The 20,350-nt window shown below is 53.6% G+C and overlaps 1 protein-coding gene across 1 annotated transcript in view; it reads right to left on the reverse strand.

The window, feature by feature from the left end:
- LOC105191597 (zinc finger protein ZIC 4) overlaps positions 1–12,176 on the reverse strand; it is a 29,384-nt gene extending 17,208 nt beyond the window's left edge. Inside the window, exon 1 of the mRNA XM_011155114.2 lies at positions 11,077–12,176. Within this exon, the coding sequence (XP_011153416.2) occupies positions 11,077–12,022 (946 nt within the window). The 5' untranslated portion in view covers positions 12,023–12,176. The remainder of the gene's footprint in view (positions 1–11,076) is intronic.
- Between the last annotated feature and the right edge of the window lie 8,174 nt (positions 12,177–20,350).

Consider the following 20,350-nt stretch of genomic DNA (forward strand, 5'->3'; position numbering starts at 1 on the left):
CGCACCACGTGGCCACAGGGGCCACGACGTTCGTTAACTCTTGGCGCTTGCCGGATTACAGAGGTAATACATTGATACAGAGACAATAAAAGAAGCGAGTCTCTCGCGTAACGACGCGCACCTTTCAGAGCGAGATCGCGGAAATACGCGGCGAGTCGACGTATGGTGTCCCGTCGTATGGGGAAATTCGCCGCGCGTCTCGCGCGCACTCGTCGAAACCGCGATGGTCTGGATCCTATGTCCGGACGTCCTGGATGGAGTATTCATGATCTCGTCCGTGACACGATCGCGTTTTACACGCTCGCCGCGTTGACACGTACAAGCCGAGTGCGCGCGTACACGCACACACGACGGCATCGCCTTGACACCGACGCCGGCATTTAAACCGGCACGAAAGTATAATGTTACGGACACTCGATATTTTCTCGATGATCGTCATTGTACGACTGCATCTTTAACGTACGGCGGGACCGCGTCGCCGCGCCGGGTATTATTCGACGTGGGCTACCGGTGCCGATGACGACGACGGCAGCCAGCCAGCCAGCCAGCGGCGAAACTCGCAATGATTTACCCCGTCTTCGGTTACCCGCTCTCGCATTGATGCGCAACAAGGAGCGCACGTGAGACGCCAGGCTGCCGTACGAGGTGCTTTTCCGTCGGCCGGCGAGCGAACCTATACGGTGGGACCGTAGAACCGCAAGTTGGCCTTTAATGATGCTTGCACGCGCGCGGTTTAACTTTCCGCGGCGCTACTTTTCGACGCGGACTCGGCAGCTGAGAGTTCGGGAGATTCCGAGGATAATCGCAAAACGCGGAAAGTCGCGGCCATCTCCAGCTTGGTGGCCGCGGGATTTTGCCACGTGCGCGCGCGCTGTATCGACTCGTTCGACACGAGCGAGCTGATTGAGTGGCCATCGATGAAACTTGCGAAGAAAGGAGAGAAAGAGCGAAGAGGGGAAAGATCGAAGGCGCGCATTCGGGACGGCCGGAGAGTTCGACGGGAGGAAATATCTCCGCTCGTTTAACGAGTTTGCCGAGAGAACGAAGATATCCGACGTTGAAATTTCTTCTTCGCGGCCCCATCGCCGCTCGCCATGTGTCTCGCTCGTAGAAAATATCACGCGCCCCAGCGAGGTATTTAATCATTCGATAAATATATATACACGTGCCAAAGTGCGCGCGCGCGCGCACACACACACACACACACATACGGACGCACAGAGTTTGCCTGTGTGTATCTTCCAACACGCACGCCCGCGATTTAACAGCGCGCTTTCGTTAAACGATAAATTCGATTCCGATTAAACTCTCGGCCGAGGCGAAAAATATCACGTGCGAGAGCAGAAACTCCCGCGGCCGACCGCTAATAAACGTTCGGCGCGGCGCGGCGCGGCGGCGGCGGCGGCGGCAGCGGCGGACTTTTTCAAGAATGGCAACATTAGCCCGCGGACGTCTGGCTACAAACAGAATAATATACAGTCGCTTTAGCGGCGCTTAATGCCTCCGTACTATTTTACAACAGCGCGCGCCGGTTCTCTCGCCCGGTCCCGCGCGCGCGCGCGCGAGAGAAAGAGAGAGAGAGAGAGAGAGAGAGAGAGCCACCTTCCCCAACCTATATCCAGTCGGATGGAAGGACGAGGCAATAAGAACGGAAAGAAGGAACGTTTATTCCGAACAGAAGAGCGAGCGGAGTTATTTTCTTGTCGAACAGCTCATCCCCGCTGGAAGATAACCAGAAATGTTTGATTTCTTTCGGCGCCCCCCCCCCCTCCGCCCGTACCATCACGCGTCCGTTCCTCCCCCGTGTTTCGCACCTACGCACTTGCGTCAGCTGGCGCACGAACCCGCTTGAGCGCGGGAACGTCGTCGTCGACGACGACGTCGCGGGTATCTCGGAAAAATCGAGAAACGACGATGGGAAAACGCGACGCGTTATCCGAGCCGAGTTGCGCGCGAGGCCGAGTCGCGCTGACCGAATTCATCGGAGGCTTATAATTCCGCTTGTACGATTACCCGCAACGTATATAACTGCCGTTTGCATACGTAAACGGCCGTGCGCTCTGTCGAACGATTGGCCAGGTGTCCCGGGCATCTCTTCGCGCTTTAACGTCGCGCCGTTCCACCTTATCGCGAGGCAACTTTGCATTTCTATGGACGGCGTTCTACGCATCAGCCGCGGCGCGAAAAGCCGAGCGTTCTCGCGTCGAGACGCTCGCGATCATTGGCAAGCTGCGACATTTGTCGCGGCGGTTGCTCGCTCTTTTCCCAGGTGGGATTTTAATTGCCGCGCCTTGGGACAGCGAACGCGATCGTTGAATCAGCGATTCTGTATGCGTTTGGCGTTAATGACGGAAGCGCTTTTACGCATGCTTCAGTAAGCATCCCCCGGTCTCTCGAGCAAGGGGATCGAGGAGGAGGAGGAGAGAGAGAGAGAGAGAGAGAGAGAGAGAGAGAGAGAGAGAGAGAGAGAACGCGCGACATCTCGTTATTTTTTCAGCCGAGTGACCAAGAGACGGGCCAACCGCTGCTGGACACGGGGTCTATCGTCAAAGAGCACGCCCGCATTTAGAGGGGTAATTAACTAGTCTTGTTTCTGAAGAAGCCACTCGCGTGCCGCTCGACTTCACTGTCGAGCGCGCATTGCGGGTTTCACGCTTTACGCTGCCGTTCGGTTCTGTCATCGTCCGAATCGTGAGCAATCTTTTTCTCTCTCCCTCTCTCTCTCTCTCTCATCAGCCTGTCTTGGCTCGTTTTCTAATTCGAGTTGGAAACATGCGGACTTTCCCAGAGGATCTCGGCTCGAGTAAATCTCGACTTGAGGAAATTACTCTTCGGAAGAAGAATCTTATTCCGATTTAGGAAAACATTCTCTGTTACGAGCGGGGTGAAGAGTGCGCGTTTCGAAAATATAGCTAGAACGTGGGAATGTATAACCTCTCGCTCTCTTTCTCAGGATAAATCATGCTGATAAAAAAGAAAATCACGGGAACTCGTGGAACCGGTAAACTGGAAAGGGTTAACCGGATCGACGCTCGTTTCTTACGAGCCGGAGTGATTCGGAAAGGGAAGAGGAGAGAGAGAGAGAGAGAGAGAGAGAGAGAGAGAGAGAGAGAGAGAGAGAGAGATGCGTCGCTCCGAAATATTTAATATTAATATTCACGCGCTCGCGCGTCGCTCGCGCGACTTGCTCTCGACTGTGTGCGCGCCGAATGAGTTGTACAATTTTTATAGACCGTCGCGAGAGGCAAATTGACGGGTTAAGGACGCACTTCCGACACCCCCGTTGTTCGGGCCATATGGCCGAGTAGGTCGTTAGAGCTATCGTAGGTGAGAGAACGTAGCCGGGGGCTACGACTGAAAGACGGCCTGACGATCCGGCAGCCGCCGCTTTTGCAACAAATCTTTCTGTCTAAATCAGTTTCGACTGAGATAAGTGTTTCGGGCAGCGGTAAGCCTATCCCCCTCGAAGCGAGCGAGGAAGAAGACGCTTGGCGAGAAGAAGGACCCGATACAGATCCTGCACGATTACTTCCGACGGATCGATCCGCCGCGGTTAACACCTTAACTCGCTGTTAACGATCCCGCCCGATTTCTTCCTGACTAATCGACTAATGCGCTGCGGAAATGCGAAATCTCGTACTCGCGCGTCTCTCTCGTCTATGTTGCGCTGTCGAAGATGAGCAAGCGCGCCGCCGCGCCGCGTGTCGTGCGATCGATGAAGGTGTGGGCGGTCAAGTAACAAAGCGCGCGCCGTATAATCAGGAACGTGGGGGTGCTTTTTTATTGGCGGCTGCTTTTCGAGGTGCAGGCGCGAAGGACCGTCTCGCCCTTATCGACCCACGGGCTTATTCGTGGGCTTTTCCGTTGGCTGTTTACCACGTTGGCGATACCCGACCGCTATTCACGCCGCGTGAAAAAGGTATAAAATCGTCGCGCGCGACCGCGCGCGACGCGGACGCTACATTTTTCGGCGGCATTAGCATACGTCTTCGTTCCTCTTCCCTTTTCTTTTCCTTTTCTATTTTGCTTTTCCTCCTCGCGTGTCGTCTCTCTTTGGGTCCTCGCAGCGGGCGTGGAATAAAATTCGTGGGAAGCGGCGAGAGGTTGTATCGGCGGCGATTTATCACAACAGGCTGATGCGAAATATGTTAACGCTGATACATCGGTTCGCGTCTCGTGTTCCGTCAAGTAAAACCGCGGACGAAACTGTCTAGTCTCTCGACCTTGGCAATTTCTGCCGAGTGGAACGCGTAACATTGATTCGGTATCTTCTCGCACGAGATTTCGCTGTTTTTTTTCCTTCGTCACTTTGGACAGGGGGTCAAAATTTCAGAGAAAGTCGGCAGACCTTTTCACGTCTTCGATGAGAAAAAAAACTGCGTCGTAGTATTTTTTCCAAACTACACAGCTAAAAAACAGCAACAGTATTTTAATTCCTACCTAACTTCAATTGGACAATTCTCTTAAAGCTGCCAGTCGTAAAAAGATGTCTTCAATCTTTTTCTCGAGGAAATGAGATTTAGAGATGCGAAAGTTTTTTACCGTTGGGGTGCATTTCTCTAGAAGCGACCACTTCATTCCTCGTCTCGATGTTTATACCTGAAGTTGAAGCTCAACTTGTTCCCTTATTCTCTTTGGCGAAAAATTTATCATTGTCGTTATCACCGTTTCTCACACATGCGTGCTTGTTGCGATGTCGGTATAAGAGCAAACGATTGCGCACACGATTGTACGTGTATGTGCGCGTTTGATTAAATTTGTGCGTTTGTGCTAATACCAGAAGGAACAATAGATTCGATCCGCGGTCAGCACGCGACCACGCGCCTCAAAGGTGCGACCGCCCTCAACTTTAAATCGTCTCTCTCTCTCTCTCTCTTTCTCGCTGGCGATGGTGTCGTAGATACGCGAGGATCTATCGATCTTCGTGAGCCGTTGCCCCAAAGTCGCAGAATTGTATATATCTGTCAATTGCATAGGCGTCCGTCGTTCGCGCGAGTGGATAGCGGTCCGATTTCGATAACGAGGCTCTCGTTATCTCGAAATCGAATTTCTCGGCCAGATCGAGGTGTGCGATTGCGCGCGCTGGCTCGTTCCGATCGATCTTCCGGACAGAAAGATTCTGATAAGTTCGTCGATACGGTAATCTCGCGCCGGCATCGATCTTCCGTCCGATCGGCGCGATGCCGCTATCATCGCGGCCTAGAGGCCATTCGGCCTGTTCGGCTTGGTTGCGCAAAACCTCGCATAAATTTCGACCGCTCGGTCGAAGCGTCTAAAAATGCTCGAAAAATGCTCGCGGTCGCTCAACTCCGCGCGTTTTTCCTCGGCACTTCTTGCGCCACGCGAACAAACAGTGAGTGTGATTCACTCGTCGTCGTCGTCGTCGTCGTCGTCGTCGTCGTGCGAGTTTCGCAACTTTCTGCCGTGGCCGTCGGTCGTGGGTTCACGCGGAACTCCTTACGTCTCCTCTCCTCGACACATCGTGCGCGAGAAACTTTTCGGACCACCGAACGCTCGCGTGGTGCGGCCGCGGAACGGCCGAGATGGCTATCGAGAGATGGCTTTGCGGTAAATCCATCGTCAGATGTAGAAGCGTATCTCGGCACTGTTTAAAGTGCCAATCGCCGTCGATTTCCAGCCGGTGCAGTGGCTGGCTCGGCTGGCTGGCTGAGCAAATATCGTCTCGCGCTCCGGGCACCGCTCCTCGTTACTCTTTCACGTGCGGCCTCGTACTTCTCATAATTTCTCGTGGCCTTTCTATCCCGTTTCGTTTCTCGCTCTATCTCTATCTTTCTTTCCGCTCCGTCGTCGATCTCTCTCCTCTCTTGCTCCTCCTTCCTCCTCTTTCCGTTTCTCTCGGTCCACAGGGAAGGAGAGGGAGAGAGAGAGAGAGAGAGAGACGCGTCTTTCGTACCCTCGACGTCCCACAAAGCGACGGACACGAGCGAACCACCGACTCTACTCTCCCAACGGCGTTTCCTCTCCCCCCCCTCTCTCTCTCTCTCGCTCTCTCTCTCTCTCTCTCTCTGTCCCTCTGCCTTTCTTTCTCTCGTCGGGACGTTTACCGCCCTCTTCGTCGCGTATCAACGACGTAAAAATACCGAGTACACCGGCCTCCGTCGAGAGTAATTGCCTTTACGCCGGCGGCAACTCACGGCGCGGCACGATCGGCCCTCCGGATCGGTCGTAGAAACGGTAACTCCTGCTGCGGAGTCGTTTCTGGAGGGCTCCGTGACTTCCGACAAAATAGTGGTAGCGGCGATGTCGTTGCTCCGAGAAGGGGAAGGATACACGGTGTATAGGCCGCTGTGTTGTGTATCTGGCGATTGCAACGACGGGAAAATCGACGGGAAAATCGCGGGGGAAAACGGCCGAAGAAATCGGCGAGAGCGACGCGGAGCGAACGGCATTTCGCGCCGCGTTTATCGTCACCGTGCGACAATTAAGGGTTTAGCGGAACCGGTATCGAGCATACTCTATTTCTCTTTCTCTCTCTCTCTCTCTCTCTCTCTCTCTCTCTGCTTTTTTTCTCTCTTCCTTTCTTTCTCGTAGCAGCCTGAGTAAAAGTAGCCATTTACTCGCCTGCGCGTCGCGTATGGCCCCTCTTCGACACGCTCGTCCCCTACTTAACGCTTATTCTACAACACCCCTCGGCGACTCATCCCGTATCATCCCCCTATTCTCCGCGTCTAACCCTCGAAAAATCCTGACCAATACCGTACAAGCCGTGGTGGATCCATTGTCGATCGAGCCAATCGTCGCTGCTCGTTCCACGCACACGCGAGATCGGCTTGACGCATAACAGACTATTCTTCGCATCTTTTTGCCGCCGCGGGCCAGGGAGAAGGGCAGAAAGCGCAGAGCAGCAGGAGGAGAAGGAGTAAGCTGCTTTAAAATGCATATCAATTTGGTCTAATGACAAACGCGTCGGGCTCCGCTGGTTCTTCCGCGCATCTGCGGATTAATAGGACCGATCTTTTCCGATGTGGAGAGCACCGCTCGGGAGTAGTGAATGACAGAGTCAATGAGAGAGAGAGAGAGAGAGAGAGAGAGAGAGAGGGAGACAGAGAGACAGGGAGACAGAGAGAGACAGAGAGAGAGAGAGAGAGAGAGAGAGAGAGCGTGGCTGCTTTATTTTCCCGATCGTTCGGCTCGAGCAGATTGCGACCGGTTAACAGTTAGCCTGCGATTCGCTCTTTATGTCGTGCTCGCTCGCGAAGAGACCTCGGCGCATACGACGATAATTTAGTCCACATCAGTCCGCCGCGTTGTGGTAGCTATACGGCTGCGCGCTGGCGTTTCGACGCGGACGCCGCGACTCGAAATCATTTCTATGCTAATGGCCGCGGCGTTCCATCGATCATCGTTAAACGCAGCGTCATCAAGTCCCGTGCTTGACTATTTGCGCTTGCGATCCCTTACGTCGGGGCAGGGGGAGGGTGTCAAAGCGCCATTACGATAACATAATATCGCGGTGTAATCTGAGACGGCGGCGCTGCAAAAATCGCTCCATTGCGTGCCGCAAGATCGCGTTGTTCGCGGAACAACAACGTGTGAATCCGGCTGTGCGGTTGCAAAGTTGCTGAGACACCCGGATCGAGATCGAAGGGCAGATCTGACGAGACGAGCGCTCTCGGCGGCCGAAGGAAGCCGCTGCGCGGGGCGACCGACGTAAACACACAAACGGAAAGTAGGAATAGACGCGTTCGCCCGTTCAAATCTGCCTCGCGCGCGCGTTTGAATGGCGCGATTGCCGAGCGGGACATACGCGCCGAGGAAAATATTTACCCGTGCCACTTGCTAAGAGCGGAACAGAATGCCGCTGCCAAATCGTATTTGCGTATTCGCGACGGCATGAAAGAGAGGCACGCAGAGCGCAGAGCGGCTGCAAAGAGGCGTAAGTAAAGAGACGCGCGCGCGCGCGTGTGTGTGAATGCGCGCGAAAACAATGCGTGTGAAGCCGTGCGTGGATCGAGGATCATTTCTCGAAAACGCCAATTTATTTCAACGAGGGTCGCGCGGCGTCGTAGGCGAGCAGAAGTGAATTTTTTTAATTCATCTCCCGTTACCCGCTGGCCTCTGATCGTTTTCAACCAAGTTTACGCACCTTTCCTCCTCTCTCACTCTCTCTCTTTCTTTCTCTCTCCGTCTTTCCCCCCACACGGAGACACAAGCGCGCGTCGTGTCGAAACGAGCGGTTACAAATCTCGCGTCCGTGTTGGGTAAGATCCCAGTCGGGAACGCGCTTCGAGGCGCGTCTAAAATCGGAATTCAACATGCATCAATCGCGACAGAACGTACGGGGGAGGGGGGGAGGGGAGAGATATCGGTTAACGTTCACGTTAACGAGGATTCCTCGTCTCTCTGCTTGTACGACCGCTCTCGCGTCTCTCCAGACAACACACACACACACCGAGTCATCCCGCGATATCGATCAATATTTATAGCGAACGTATAAATATCCACGCGCTTCCGAAGCGGCCTTAACCGCTCTATAAGGGGACAATAGTTGCTGCAACAATATACCATATCTCAACGCGCGCATAGGGTGGCAAGCAGCGTCGATCTGGGCGAGTCCCAAACTGTCAAGCGTACACCCCAAGGAGGGACAAGGGGGGGCTGCCGCCACGGGAAAGAGAGCTCGCGCTCTCTACAATGGCGTCGGAAGGGTGGCGTTTGTTATAAATGAAAACGAAATTTAATCACACGTGATATACTGCTGGCCCCCTGCCCCTGCCCCGCCGACGCACGCGGGGTGGCTATGACGATGAGCGGCGCGCGCGCGCGCGAATTCGCATCGTGCGAACGAAAATACGAGCACCTGCGGGTGTCGGTGCCCTCGGATGCGTGTATCTGTACATAGCCCCGCGTGCGATTTCATTATTAAAAGTCATTAAGAGCGGGTGGGCGAGCGCGAAATAATATACATATCCGGCACGTGTTCCTAGATTACGACAAGGGGACGTTTGTGTGTGTTTGTGTATGTGTGTGTGTGTGTATGCATGCGATAGATCTCTCCGCTACAAGTTTCTCTGTGAAACATTGCCGGGTTGTACGCGCTGATGCGTCTGACGCTATAGGCGATTTTTGGGCGCTGCAGGCAACGCGCGGAAAATCGGGATATCCCATGATTTGCGTCGTGCGCAAAATCGAGTAACTTTGGAGTCCTGTAGACTCTGATCTACAATCGCTGAGTGGACTCCCGATACTCAGGTAACTATCGACGACGTAAACATCCCGAGGATAGTCTCAGTCCCGTCGCGTCGCTACGGACGACGGTCTCCGCTAATGTTAGGCGCAAATTTCCAGCTTCGTTCATGCCGCTCGTGAATTCAGTTGCTGGGACTACGTTACAGTCATAAAAAAAGACGATTATCAGCTTCAGACGCGACTAAAGGATGAAATTTGACGTTAGAATTGCAGCGACACTCGCGCGTCTCGCCGTCTCTCTCGCCGCGCTCTTCCGATATTTATAGAATTATTGTCACACTTTGCTTTCTCGCCTCTGACCGTTTTTCCCTCCAAGGCGTGGCCGCCTTTCTCGAGGAGATTCTCTCTCTCTCTCTCTCTCTCTCTCTCTCTCTCTCTCTCTTTCTATCATTTTGACGATCCTCAGCGATCATGACGCGATGGGGGAACGATATCTCGTGTTAATGAAAAGCGTTCTTTTAATTGCCCGACGATCGCATTAAGCCTTCTGACAACACTCCGTCTCGTTCGCTGTCCATGTATTGCACTCGGTGATTATCGCGGTTGTGCATAACCGCGACAAGAACACGAAAACAGGTGACTCGCTAGAGCGAAGGAGGGCAGAGTAGAAAGCGATATATAAGATTACACGGCGATATTAGTGAGTTCAGACGGAGGAATCCGCCAACACGAGAGCGCGCGCCCGGACCCGGCAGGGAGACGTCGTCGGAGACGTCTAGCCGTCGGATCGGCCGAATGAGCATGCTCGTTGGTCGAATAAATATGTAAATACAATGTCCGCGACCGCGGGCATAAAACGGCACGATATATGGCCCGGTAATTTCTTAATTGCGCCCCGAAAAATTCTTGTCATCGTAAACAGCCGGTTGATTATATTGAAACGACTGGAGGCGCCGGGGGCGTCCCCACGGATGAGACAACTAGACCAAAAGGAAAGAGGAGTCCGGTATAAAGAGCGTAGAGACACGGCGATAATAACTGCCCCCGTGGTTATTTATGCGACCTCAGCGGTAACCTCCATCGGCGATTCCTCTCGGTAGGAAAGCGATGATCGCCAACGAGGAGGAGGCACGGGCGACACGACGCGGGCGCTCACTTTCCCCGGCTTTGTCCGCGCGCGACGGTAACCTTCGGCGGACGGAGAGAGAGAGAGAGAGAGAGAGAGAGAGAGAGAGAGAGAGAGCGAGAGAGAGCGAGAGAGCGCAAGTGGCCGCTCTCGAATTAATCATTCTCGCGCTCGGCCGTTTCGGCGATCCGGGAGTGACTCACGCGACGAAGCGGCGGCCGGTTTACGTGGATATAATTTATGCGATTTGACGGTTTGCGAGGTAGACGATGAAAACAGGGGCTTTAATACGCTTCCCGACGTCCAGACGAATCGGTTCGTGGAAAGGGCGCCCGCGCTTTGATTCGGATCTAGACTGGGCGGGTAGCGGGTGGAGAGGGGGCGGGGGGGAGGAGGAGGAGGAGGAGGAGGAGGAGGAGGAGAGGGCAAAAGCCCGGGCATCGAGATCACGATGGGATCGCGTTGATGGGATCCGAGAAATTCCCGAGGATGGAATCCGAGAGAACGCCGCGGCGAACGGACGGAGTCGCGCCCCACGTCCGTCCGATTTCTCGCGTGGATAAAACCTATACGTGAGCCTAATTAGATCTTGTCGCTCGATATCGACGTTCGCGGACGTCAGTGTCGGTCGTCGCTCGGTGACGGACGAAGAACGAGTGGTAGCGCGAGCCTGCAGTTTCGCTCACGTAGGGATGAGAGAGAGAGAGAGAGAGAGAGAGAGAGAGAGAGAGAAGAGAAACACGGTTTCTCGCGAAAGCGGACGAAGCGAGAGTAACAGTCGTCAAGCGACGGGTACTCACCGGTGTGCGTTCTCTTGTGTATCTTGAGATTCTCCGACCGGGCGAAGACTTTGCCGCATCCCTGGTACGGGCAAGGAAAGGGCTTCTCGCCGGTGTGCACCCTTATGTGATTGACGAGCTTGTACTTGGCCTTGAAGGACCTACCGTTACGCGCGCAGCCCTGCCAGTAGCACGCGTGCGTCGTACACTCGGGTCCGCCCACGTGTTCCACCGTGAGATGCGCCACGATGTCGTGGAGGCTGTTGAAGGTCTTGCCGCAGATATTCTTGCCCGGTCCGTCCTGATCCATCCACATGCAAGACATGTCTTGACGTTGGCCGCCGGCGACGGCGACGGCGTTGATCGGGCCGCCGCCGCCGGCGCCGCCGGGCCTCATGTATCTCATGAAACTCGAATGATGAGGTGGGTGACCGACGACCGGGTGCTGTTGGTGGTGAATCGACGACGGCGCCAGGTGAGACGCGCTGAGGTACTGGGGCGGCGGTAGCCTCGAGTCCTGCGGGTAATGCGCGGCGTAATGACTGGCCGCCAGGGGATGTTGACTGGGATGGTGCGAGAACTGCTGCATCGTCGCGGCGGTGCTCTCATGGTGTAGCTGCGGGAACAGACCCAGGCCGCTCTCCGGGGTGGTGGGACTCGCCGTCGAAAACTCGTGATCCCGTGTTCGCAGGAGGTAGTCTCGCGCGTAACCCGGGTGGTGGCTCATGTGGTGACTCATGTGCGGGGTCACGTGGGTCGCTGCGTGTGGATGATGCGACGGGTACGTTTGGGGATGAAAGTGATGATGGTGCTGTTGAGAGGACGTCTCGTCCGGAGGCGGTTGAATACCGCCGCCGATGTCGCTCGATCCTCCGGTAACGCCGCCGCCTCCGGGCGACAGTTTGAGGCCCAGGTTGCTGAGCGGGTGCGGATGAGGTGTCACGCCATCGAGGTAACCACCATTCATCGTGATGAGCGCGGGCTTGACTCCGGGGAATTATCACAAAAATCACGATGCCAATCGCGAAATGGCTCGTGTTGTCGCGCCGACGCGAGAACGCGATATTATCACCGAGCTCTAATTCTTTATATATTTATATATATTTTTTTTTTATATGTGCGTGCGTGTGTGTGCGTGTGTGCGTGTGTGTGTGCTGCGTGTGCGTGTGTGTATGTGTGTGTCTGCGTGTGCGTGTGTGTGTGTGTGTGTTTGTGTGTGTGTGTGTGTGTGTACTATACGTATTTATACTATACTCTATACTATATGCGTTAACTATATATACTACAAAACATGGATAATCGAGATCTGACAAAAGTTTCCGCTCAAGCGATCGAAACGCGCGTGCTCGTCGCACGTTATTAAGTCCACGGTTCGTGTGCACTTGCTTTGGAACTCAGTGGTCTCTTGCGAACAGTTTTATACACAGCACAGTCCTTCGCCGAGTTCCTCGTCCAAGTATTTACGAGTACTCCACAATAACGCATCGCGTCTCATCGCGTTGCGACTGGCATGCAGGCTCACGTATATCGTCCGACGATATATATCACACGACCGCGTCTCTCTTATCACGCATCACACTCGGCCGAGCCGTTTGGCTATTCGCTATGCGATAGGCTAGCCTCTCGATCGATGATCAGCCCCGCGCGCGCGCGCGCGCGCGCGAGTCCCGCGCACTTTTGTACTCTCCCGAGGCACACTCGTTCCATACGCGAGCGTGTGCAACAACTCGGCCGACAGGTCCAACACGATCGCAGCTCCGCAAAAAGTCAACACCGCTTGTGTCGTTCGCGCACGTATCGGTGAGTACGTCAGCGACGTCTACGGGGACGTCGCCAACATCGTGGCGGTCGTCGGCGTCTCGGAGGAACAGAAAAGCTGAAATACCCGTGGTGCTCCTTGCTGCGTTCACAGCAGGACTGAGTAAGGACTCGCCGGCACTCGAGGGCCGACTCGGCTGATTTCGGAGCCCCGGATCTTCCATCTTCCTCGGGGGAACGCGCACGTTCTCGTCTCTTCGCGGTCTCTGTCGATCCAATGCTGCTGCGTCGTATGGGCTTCTTCGGCTTCTCCCACCGCGTCTCGTTGGCGCCGCCTTCTCTCCCTTCTCGAAGCGTGGCTTTACCGTGCGGATGTAGGCCCGGACTCTGCCACTGGCAAACGTTCCCTCGTGGATACCAGCGCACCATTGGTGCTGATGGATCACTTATTATCATTGGAGACCCGGCCGGCGAGGCACGCGCCAATCTAGCACGGCCAGATGGGCGGTTGTGCCCACCAAGGCGCAAGTCAGGATCGGCTTTACGGTTTACGCCCAGCGTAAGGGGACCCACCTCTGGGCGTCGCCGTTGCCGCGAACTGTGACCTCTCCAGCGCGTGTCGGCTATCTCTCCTATCTCTCGACGCGTATACGTTATTTCGAACGTAACTACGGGACATTTGTACGCCGTATCGCTAATATTTCGAGGGCTCGCTCATCGCGAGAGATGAGGTATCGAAGTCCCGCGGGGACGAAAAATTGTATTGTATATTTCGCGTCGAAGCTGTCAAAGAAGCTTCGGCTACCTGTCACGCGTGGGACAAACGACGATCGACACTTTGCCGACCGTAGAAATTGATCTGGACAGGCAGCCTCTCGAGACTCCAGGTTCTTCTGTTTTTGTTAGAAAATAGGCCTCTCCTTCTCGTAGCCACACTTTTCGAAGTGTCTTGTAAATAATCCCTCGAGTTTCCTCTTTCTTCCGCTAGATGTCGAATACGTATTCGTTTCATCTGAGGATTGCCAAGTCGCACACGATGCAAATTGGCGCAGTCAGACGAAGAAAAGATCTAATCAATCAGGTCGCACCCTAAATTGATAAGGGCCGGTCTAGTGAGTATTATTGCGGGGGAAGGGGGGCGGGGGAACCTGGAATAGTACAAAATGGTCTCCTGTAGCTTGGCCGCTCGGTCAAGTTTGATGTCTTTCGCGTCTGATAATCTGGGATAACGAATGACCGGCCGCCAGTAGACACGGGAAAAACGCAAACCCGAGAACCGGTTACGGAAATTAATTAGCGATACGCGTCATTAGCGAGATACGTGCGAGCACCTGCTTATGCCTCGGGTATAGAGTTCTCGCGATTTCTGCTGTAATGGGAATAATCCGAATTTTATCGGAGAATAAGCGACAATTAATTCGCCGGGTAGAATGGACGCGCGTAAAATGCCGGGCCGCGCTCGTCGGTTTTACGCTCCCTTGAACTAATTAGCGGGCAGTAGACGCCCGCGTTTTCTAATTATACACGCGCTGCCTCGTCCAACGCGTACGTGTCGGCGTGTCATGCGCGGCAACAAAGTTGCCGCGCTATTAATACACAGTGCTTACCGCAGGATACATTCGATTATATATCCTGGAAGTACCGAGAGAGGTAAGACGATTGTCATGTTGATTTATAATATACCGCGCGCACGCGGGCAAGCAGCGAGGATAAAATGCGCGGGACCGGTAGTTAACGGTATAGAAGTATTTCACATCGCGTAGAATATTAATTAATCCAACGAGAAGGCAGGACACGCGCGCGCGCGCGCGCGTATCCTTTGAAGTACTACGTCAGCTTTGATATACGACGCTGCTATGATTCGCGCTTTTCCCTTTTGCTCCGGACGAAAAAATCGCCGGCTACCTAACTAACCGCAGGCGGAACTCGATTTCGTCTTGTATCGGCGAGCGTGTACCGGCGTAATCTAACCTTTCATAAATCTCCGCATTTCGGTGCGTCGGATAAAGTGCGCGCGCTCGCTCGCACGCTCGCTACTTTTACACGACTTTTGTTTAACGTTGCTCGTCCACCCACCCCCTCCCCTCGCCCGGCCCTCGCACCATGCCGTGTCGAATATATTACACGGGGGGCTTAATCATCCGCATAAATAATGCAAATACATCGAGCGTTTTAACGGGGTGCCTCATTGTCGCGGCAAAAAATGGTGTCCCATTATGTCCATAATGGGCACGGTGGCTGACTATTTGATATTAATAACTACCATAAAGCTGGACTCTCTCGCGCCTCTTTCTCTCTCTCTCTCTCTCTCTCTCTCTCTCTCTCTCTCTCTTTCCTTCTCGCTGCACTTAGGAGGCACACGGACAACTGAATGATGCTTTCCATCCACCTTCTGTCGCTTACTAACAGCGCGGGACATCGAGCGAAGACAAATCTATGCGCATACGCGCGCGAGCGGGCTTATGAACTCGCTGGCCGCATCAGCACGAAGCTACATTTCTTTTTCCCCATTATCTGCCCCCCTCTCTCTCTCTCTCTCTCTCTCTCTCTCTCTCTCTCTCTCTCTCTCTCTCTCTCTCTCTCTCTCTCTATCTGCGCTTACGCACACACCGAGGCGCTTTCGCGCGGCGATTTTCGCAGCCCGCGCTCGCGGCCCCATTTCGCTGCTATTTCGCTGCTCACCTTTATGGTAGTTGTTAATATCGCGATATATATATTCTAAGCGAAACGACGAGGAAAAACGGCTTGTATAAACGCGGTACACGCGCACACGTACGCGGTGATACTCATATATCTTCGAAACGCGAACGACACCTGGCACATGATATACGCGCGATTTCAAACGATCACAATGTTGCGGGCGCGGTCATACGTCTACGTCCGCATTCGGTTTGCGGCTCACCGACACAAGGCGGATATTGTCTTAGCCGGCTCATCAGTCACGGCCGGTGCAGTCATTATATTTAATTAATCATTAGACTGAATGGCTCCGATTTATTGCGTAGTCACGGCCAATGGTACGAAGGGCCTCGGAGGAGGCGGATATTGCCCGTCTAGCTTTCTGACTGGTGTTTTCGTTTTCTTTCCCTCTCTTCGTTTTCTTCTTCGTGCACGCGCTCGCGCTCGCGCGAGCGTACACCCGGAGATATCGAGAGATTTCAGTTCCACGTTAACCTCTGAAAATCCCTGAAAGTCCGAGCTTGCGGCGAGGAATTTCGAGGTACGACGATAAACAGGTTATTGTCCTACATCGATACTGCTAATGACGATTTGCCGTCTTTTTCCTCAAGTTGAGCTTGCGGAAGAACCTGTCGTAGAATTGTTTAGTATTTTATTTCCTCGGGCTGTTTTACCCGCGCTTCATCTTTATTTATGACGAGCGACGTTTAATCGCGTGTAACTTACTGAATTGCAGGTAGAATTATATATATATATATATATATATATATATATATGGTGAGCCAATATTAAACAATCTCGTACAGATTAACGGCTAAATGAGCAAGAACAAAGGGAACCGAAATTTTTTAGTCGAGAACACGTGTAGAGACAGAGAGCCTGGCGTATTAAAAGCGACACGAAAGAGCGCGTAAAGAGAGAGAGAGTCCTCATCCAAGCTTCCTCCTCCAAGTCTTCCAATCGGACGTAACTGACCCGGTATATTCGTATTTTTCTCTGATCTCATCGCCACGAGTCATTGGTCTCTGCAGCGATCAAGTTTCGCCGGACGAGTCGCCGCGGATAAAAGTCGCCGAGAGGGAGGAAGCACTCGAAACGGGGATTATCTCTCACGGTACGTAGGGACACGCTCCAAAACGTACGTAGGGACACGGGTAGGTGGTAGCCGCGGGAACCCTGCGCGAAAACCGACATAATTGGAAATGTCGCCGGGATTTACGGTCCACTAAAGTTCTGTTACGATCCACTAAAAGTGTACGTTTCTTCGCGAGACGCCACGTCGTGAGACACGGCAAAGGCGGCCGACACGCAAAAGTTTGTAGATTGCGCGCCGGAGATCCCAGATAGAAATAGATTATGCCGTTACCGGAGGCGAGGAAAAAGGTAACCGCGCGCGATCCAGATCCCGAGATCTTGTCGTAGTGGAGTCATTAGTGGAACGACAAACTTTTGTCGGCGAGCCGCCGCGGGAGGATTTCTCCTGCGGTCGCTCCGGCGCGCGCGTTTGACGCGCGTTTCTTCGCTGGAAAATCCTAAGAAATCCTTGTCCGTCGGAGAACCGAAAATCTCTCCAGCGCAATACGCTGCAAGGATGGCGTGTGGCTCAGACGCGACAAATGGAAATTAATTTTCAGTCGGGAAACGCCTCGCAATAATTCCAGATAGCCGACTGGATCTTACCGTTTGTGTCGTGTCGGGCCAGAATGGATTCCTTCCTCTCTTCCTCCCGGCCTCTCAGATGACGATTCCGAATAATTAACGCGTAACATTGTCTCGCGCACGAGCGGAGGGATTGTCTCGTCGATGCACCATCGATGTGCTTTACGGCATATTTTTCAAGTTTATGTCAAACGACGCTCGCCCGGATGCATATATAATCCACGCGGCTGATGAGCCCCAAGTTATGCACAGCACTTTCAAGTGGTGGCTGTGTGTCAGTCCTTTGATTGTCCCGGGGTAAGCTCGAAGCGAGAGGGATCAAAGCAGAATCCGGCATCGTGAGATGACAGAGTGGTGGGCGGCCGAAAATGGCTCTGGAGATAAGATTTCCACGAGCGATGCACGATCGGATAAGAACCGATAGGTATCTTTAAGAAGGATCGCCGACCGGGGGATATTACGGACTGTCCGTAGCCCCCATCGAAAGCCTCGAAGGGTTTCTCGGCATAAAATGAAAAATCCTCGAAATATGATAATAAAATTTTATTTATCTTCATCCGGGCTCCTCTCGTCGACCGGTGTGCAGCTGGTCATACTAAAAAAATCAAAATGCCAAAGCAATGCCAGTCGATCTGCCAGTCTGTCACACATTCCTTCGGGACGTACGTACCATCATCTTCTTCTGTGATGTGCGTATGTAAAATGTTGAGAAAGGAAGGATTCGATTGACACACGCACACAAGCATACACTCCCCACTCCCTCCCTCTCTCTCTCTCTCTCTCTCTCTCTCTCTCTCTCTCTCTCTTGGACAATTTTAAAGATTTCATAGAGATGCGTAGTAGAAAACGGCCGAGGGATTGCATCAGTTCCTCGGCCGTCCGAAGGAAGTCGTCGGGCCCGAGAGGGCAATGTTTCTCGCGGAGCGAAAGGGGTTCTGGCATCTAAAACAAACTCTTACCCCCAGCCGCCTTTATCCGCCGTATTTTTCGCTGACAACCTCCTTCTAAGCGACTTGATTTACGGCGCCGTCGCGAAGAAGCGAGAAGGAGAGAAATAAAACACACGAACCAACACAGAAAGGACAAATAAAAAGGATAAGGGAAAAAGAAGAGGGAACGGAGCCAAAGAGAAAAACTATTTTTGGGAAGCATTAATATTTATAGTTTTGCGCACGTATGTCGTTCGGTATAATTTACGAGGAGATTTACAGCTCGGCCTGTTGTCACCGCACGGCGCTTTACGACGCCTATTAGTCAGCCGAAAATCAGAATACCGCCGCCTCGTCAAGACGCGTCCGCGAGTGCGTCTCGTCGAAGATGTGTCAAGGTTAAAGGTATCTTATATATACGAGGCTTTAACAGCGTATTCCGCAGCTTCTTCGACGTCCTCACCTCACGACAGCACCGCCGCCGCCGCCGCCGCCGCCGCCGCCGCCGCCGCCGCCGGAATACAATTATAGTCGCGAGTCCCATCTGAATTCTCTCTCGGCCCTTCAGTTCTTCGACGCGCGGCGCGAACGGCGTAACGAAGCGATGAAAATAAATTACATCGTCCCCGGATGACGGCTGGACGACGACGCGCGTCCGAGCGGACCGTTATGGATTATGATGCGCGCGCGGCAGCACGGTGTGTAATAATAACACCGTCCGATAATAAGTGTCCCGACGAGAGCGTGCCTTTTTATTTGTTACACATCGATATCTATCCGACCCTCGAGGAAAAACGATTCGTTAGCTGACTTACCCCTATGGTCACGAACTCACCCCTAAAAAATGACCGTGCACCCCCCGTCGAGAGCGCGGCGGATGCAACTTCCCCGTCGTATCCCCGGCTCGCCGCGAGCACGCGGCTGCGGAGAAGTGTGGGTGGGTGTGAATACACGCGTACGCTCTCTCGTAGTCGGTCTCCTCCCCTTTATTTTTCGGCAAGGGGGAGGGGTATATTATATCATTAGGCATTATCGAGAGGGTCTATTGTGCCGACATTTGCCGTATCCACCGAACGCGATCCGCGATCTCGCGTTGTTACGTCGCGCGATGCATCAGTAGCCTCGAGTACCCTACTCGGTGTACACCTGTTGGAAAAGCGGTCGCAGATGCGGTTCGTAGCACGAAGACAGCTGTCACTCGCGAATAGTGACGTGCGGCTATTACATTGTCAATGTCTCTCTCTTTCTCTTGCTCTCTTTGTCTCTCCCTCTCTCATCGGTGACACATCGCCCGCGTGACAGTCTCCGTCTCTCGCGTTCTCCTCCTCGGCGTTCTCCTGAGCGCTCGCGAGATGTACTCGGTGCCAAGAGGAGGAGGAGTCGCCGAACTTGTTTTTCTTCCTGCAACCGAGCGCGCTCTCATTACCGACCGCTCCGGCTCTCCGAGATGCCGGAATAATCTCGTCGACTTGGTCTCCGCGCGCGTTCCGCCGTTGTCCGCCTCGACGTTGGCTCTTCGCGCTTCGCCGCCGTGCTTCGCAGCACGTCGTATCGCGCGACTTTTAATGGAGCTTTTTCATCGACCCATTGTCCGCTGCAATTGCAGCCGACCGTGCTACCGTCGACCTTGCTCGCGATGCAGGATTATGCAACAAAGACAAGCGCACTTCCTCGGGTCTTCGGGTCTAGCCGCGTAGCAGCGTGCGTTCCACTCGTCAAGCTGCGCAATTAGAACCATAGGCACTTGGTTATCTTGCACTTTAATAGCACTTTATTACCGCCGTCTCGCATAGTTAACAATGACGTTTCGTCGGGTCATTGTCTCGGCGATTGCTCTCGAAGGGAATCCTCCGGTACGCACAAATTCATTATTTCTTGACCGAGGCGAACAAACGCGCGAATTTAACGAGTTTTTTGCGCGTTATATTTAATTGCATAAATTATCACGCGACTAATCGCCCCCTTGGATCCCCGTTGGAAAATTCACATTTTTCCTTCTCCGTCCCTTTCCTCTCGCATGCACAACAGTTGCGTTGTCTCTCTCTCTCTCTCTCTCTCTCTCTCTCTCTCTCTCTCTCTCTCTCTCTGCAGTCGTGTGAACATTGCTCGCGCGCTAATGGCCTTGCCCATAAAGCGAATAAACAAATACACTCGACGATCGCAGCCGCGGCACAATTATCGCGACGTATGCATCAGACGCAAACGAGCGACGTGCCGTTCGCGTCCATTAAACGTGTCCGCGTTCCACATCGAGGAGCAATCGAGTCCTA

Source organism: Harpegnathos saltator, unplaced genomic scaffold (genome assembly GCF_003227715.2).
Source record: "Harpegnathos saltator strain DR-91 unplaced genomic scaffold, Hsal_v8.6 scaffold250, whole genome shotgun sequence".
Lineage (NCBI taxonomy): Eukaryota > Metazoa > Arthropoda > Insecta > Hymenoptera > Formicidae > Harpegnathos > Harpegnathos saltator.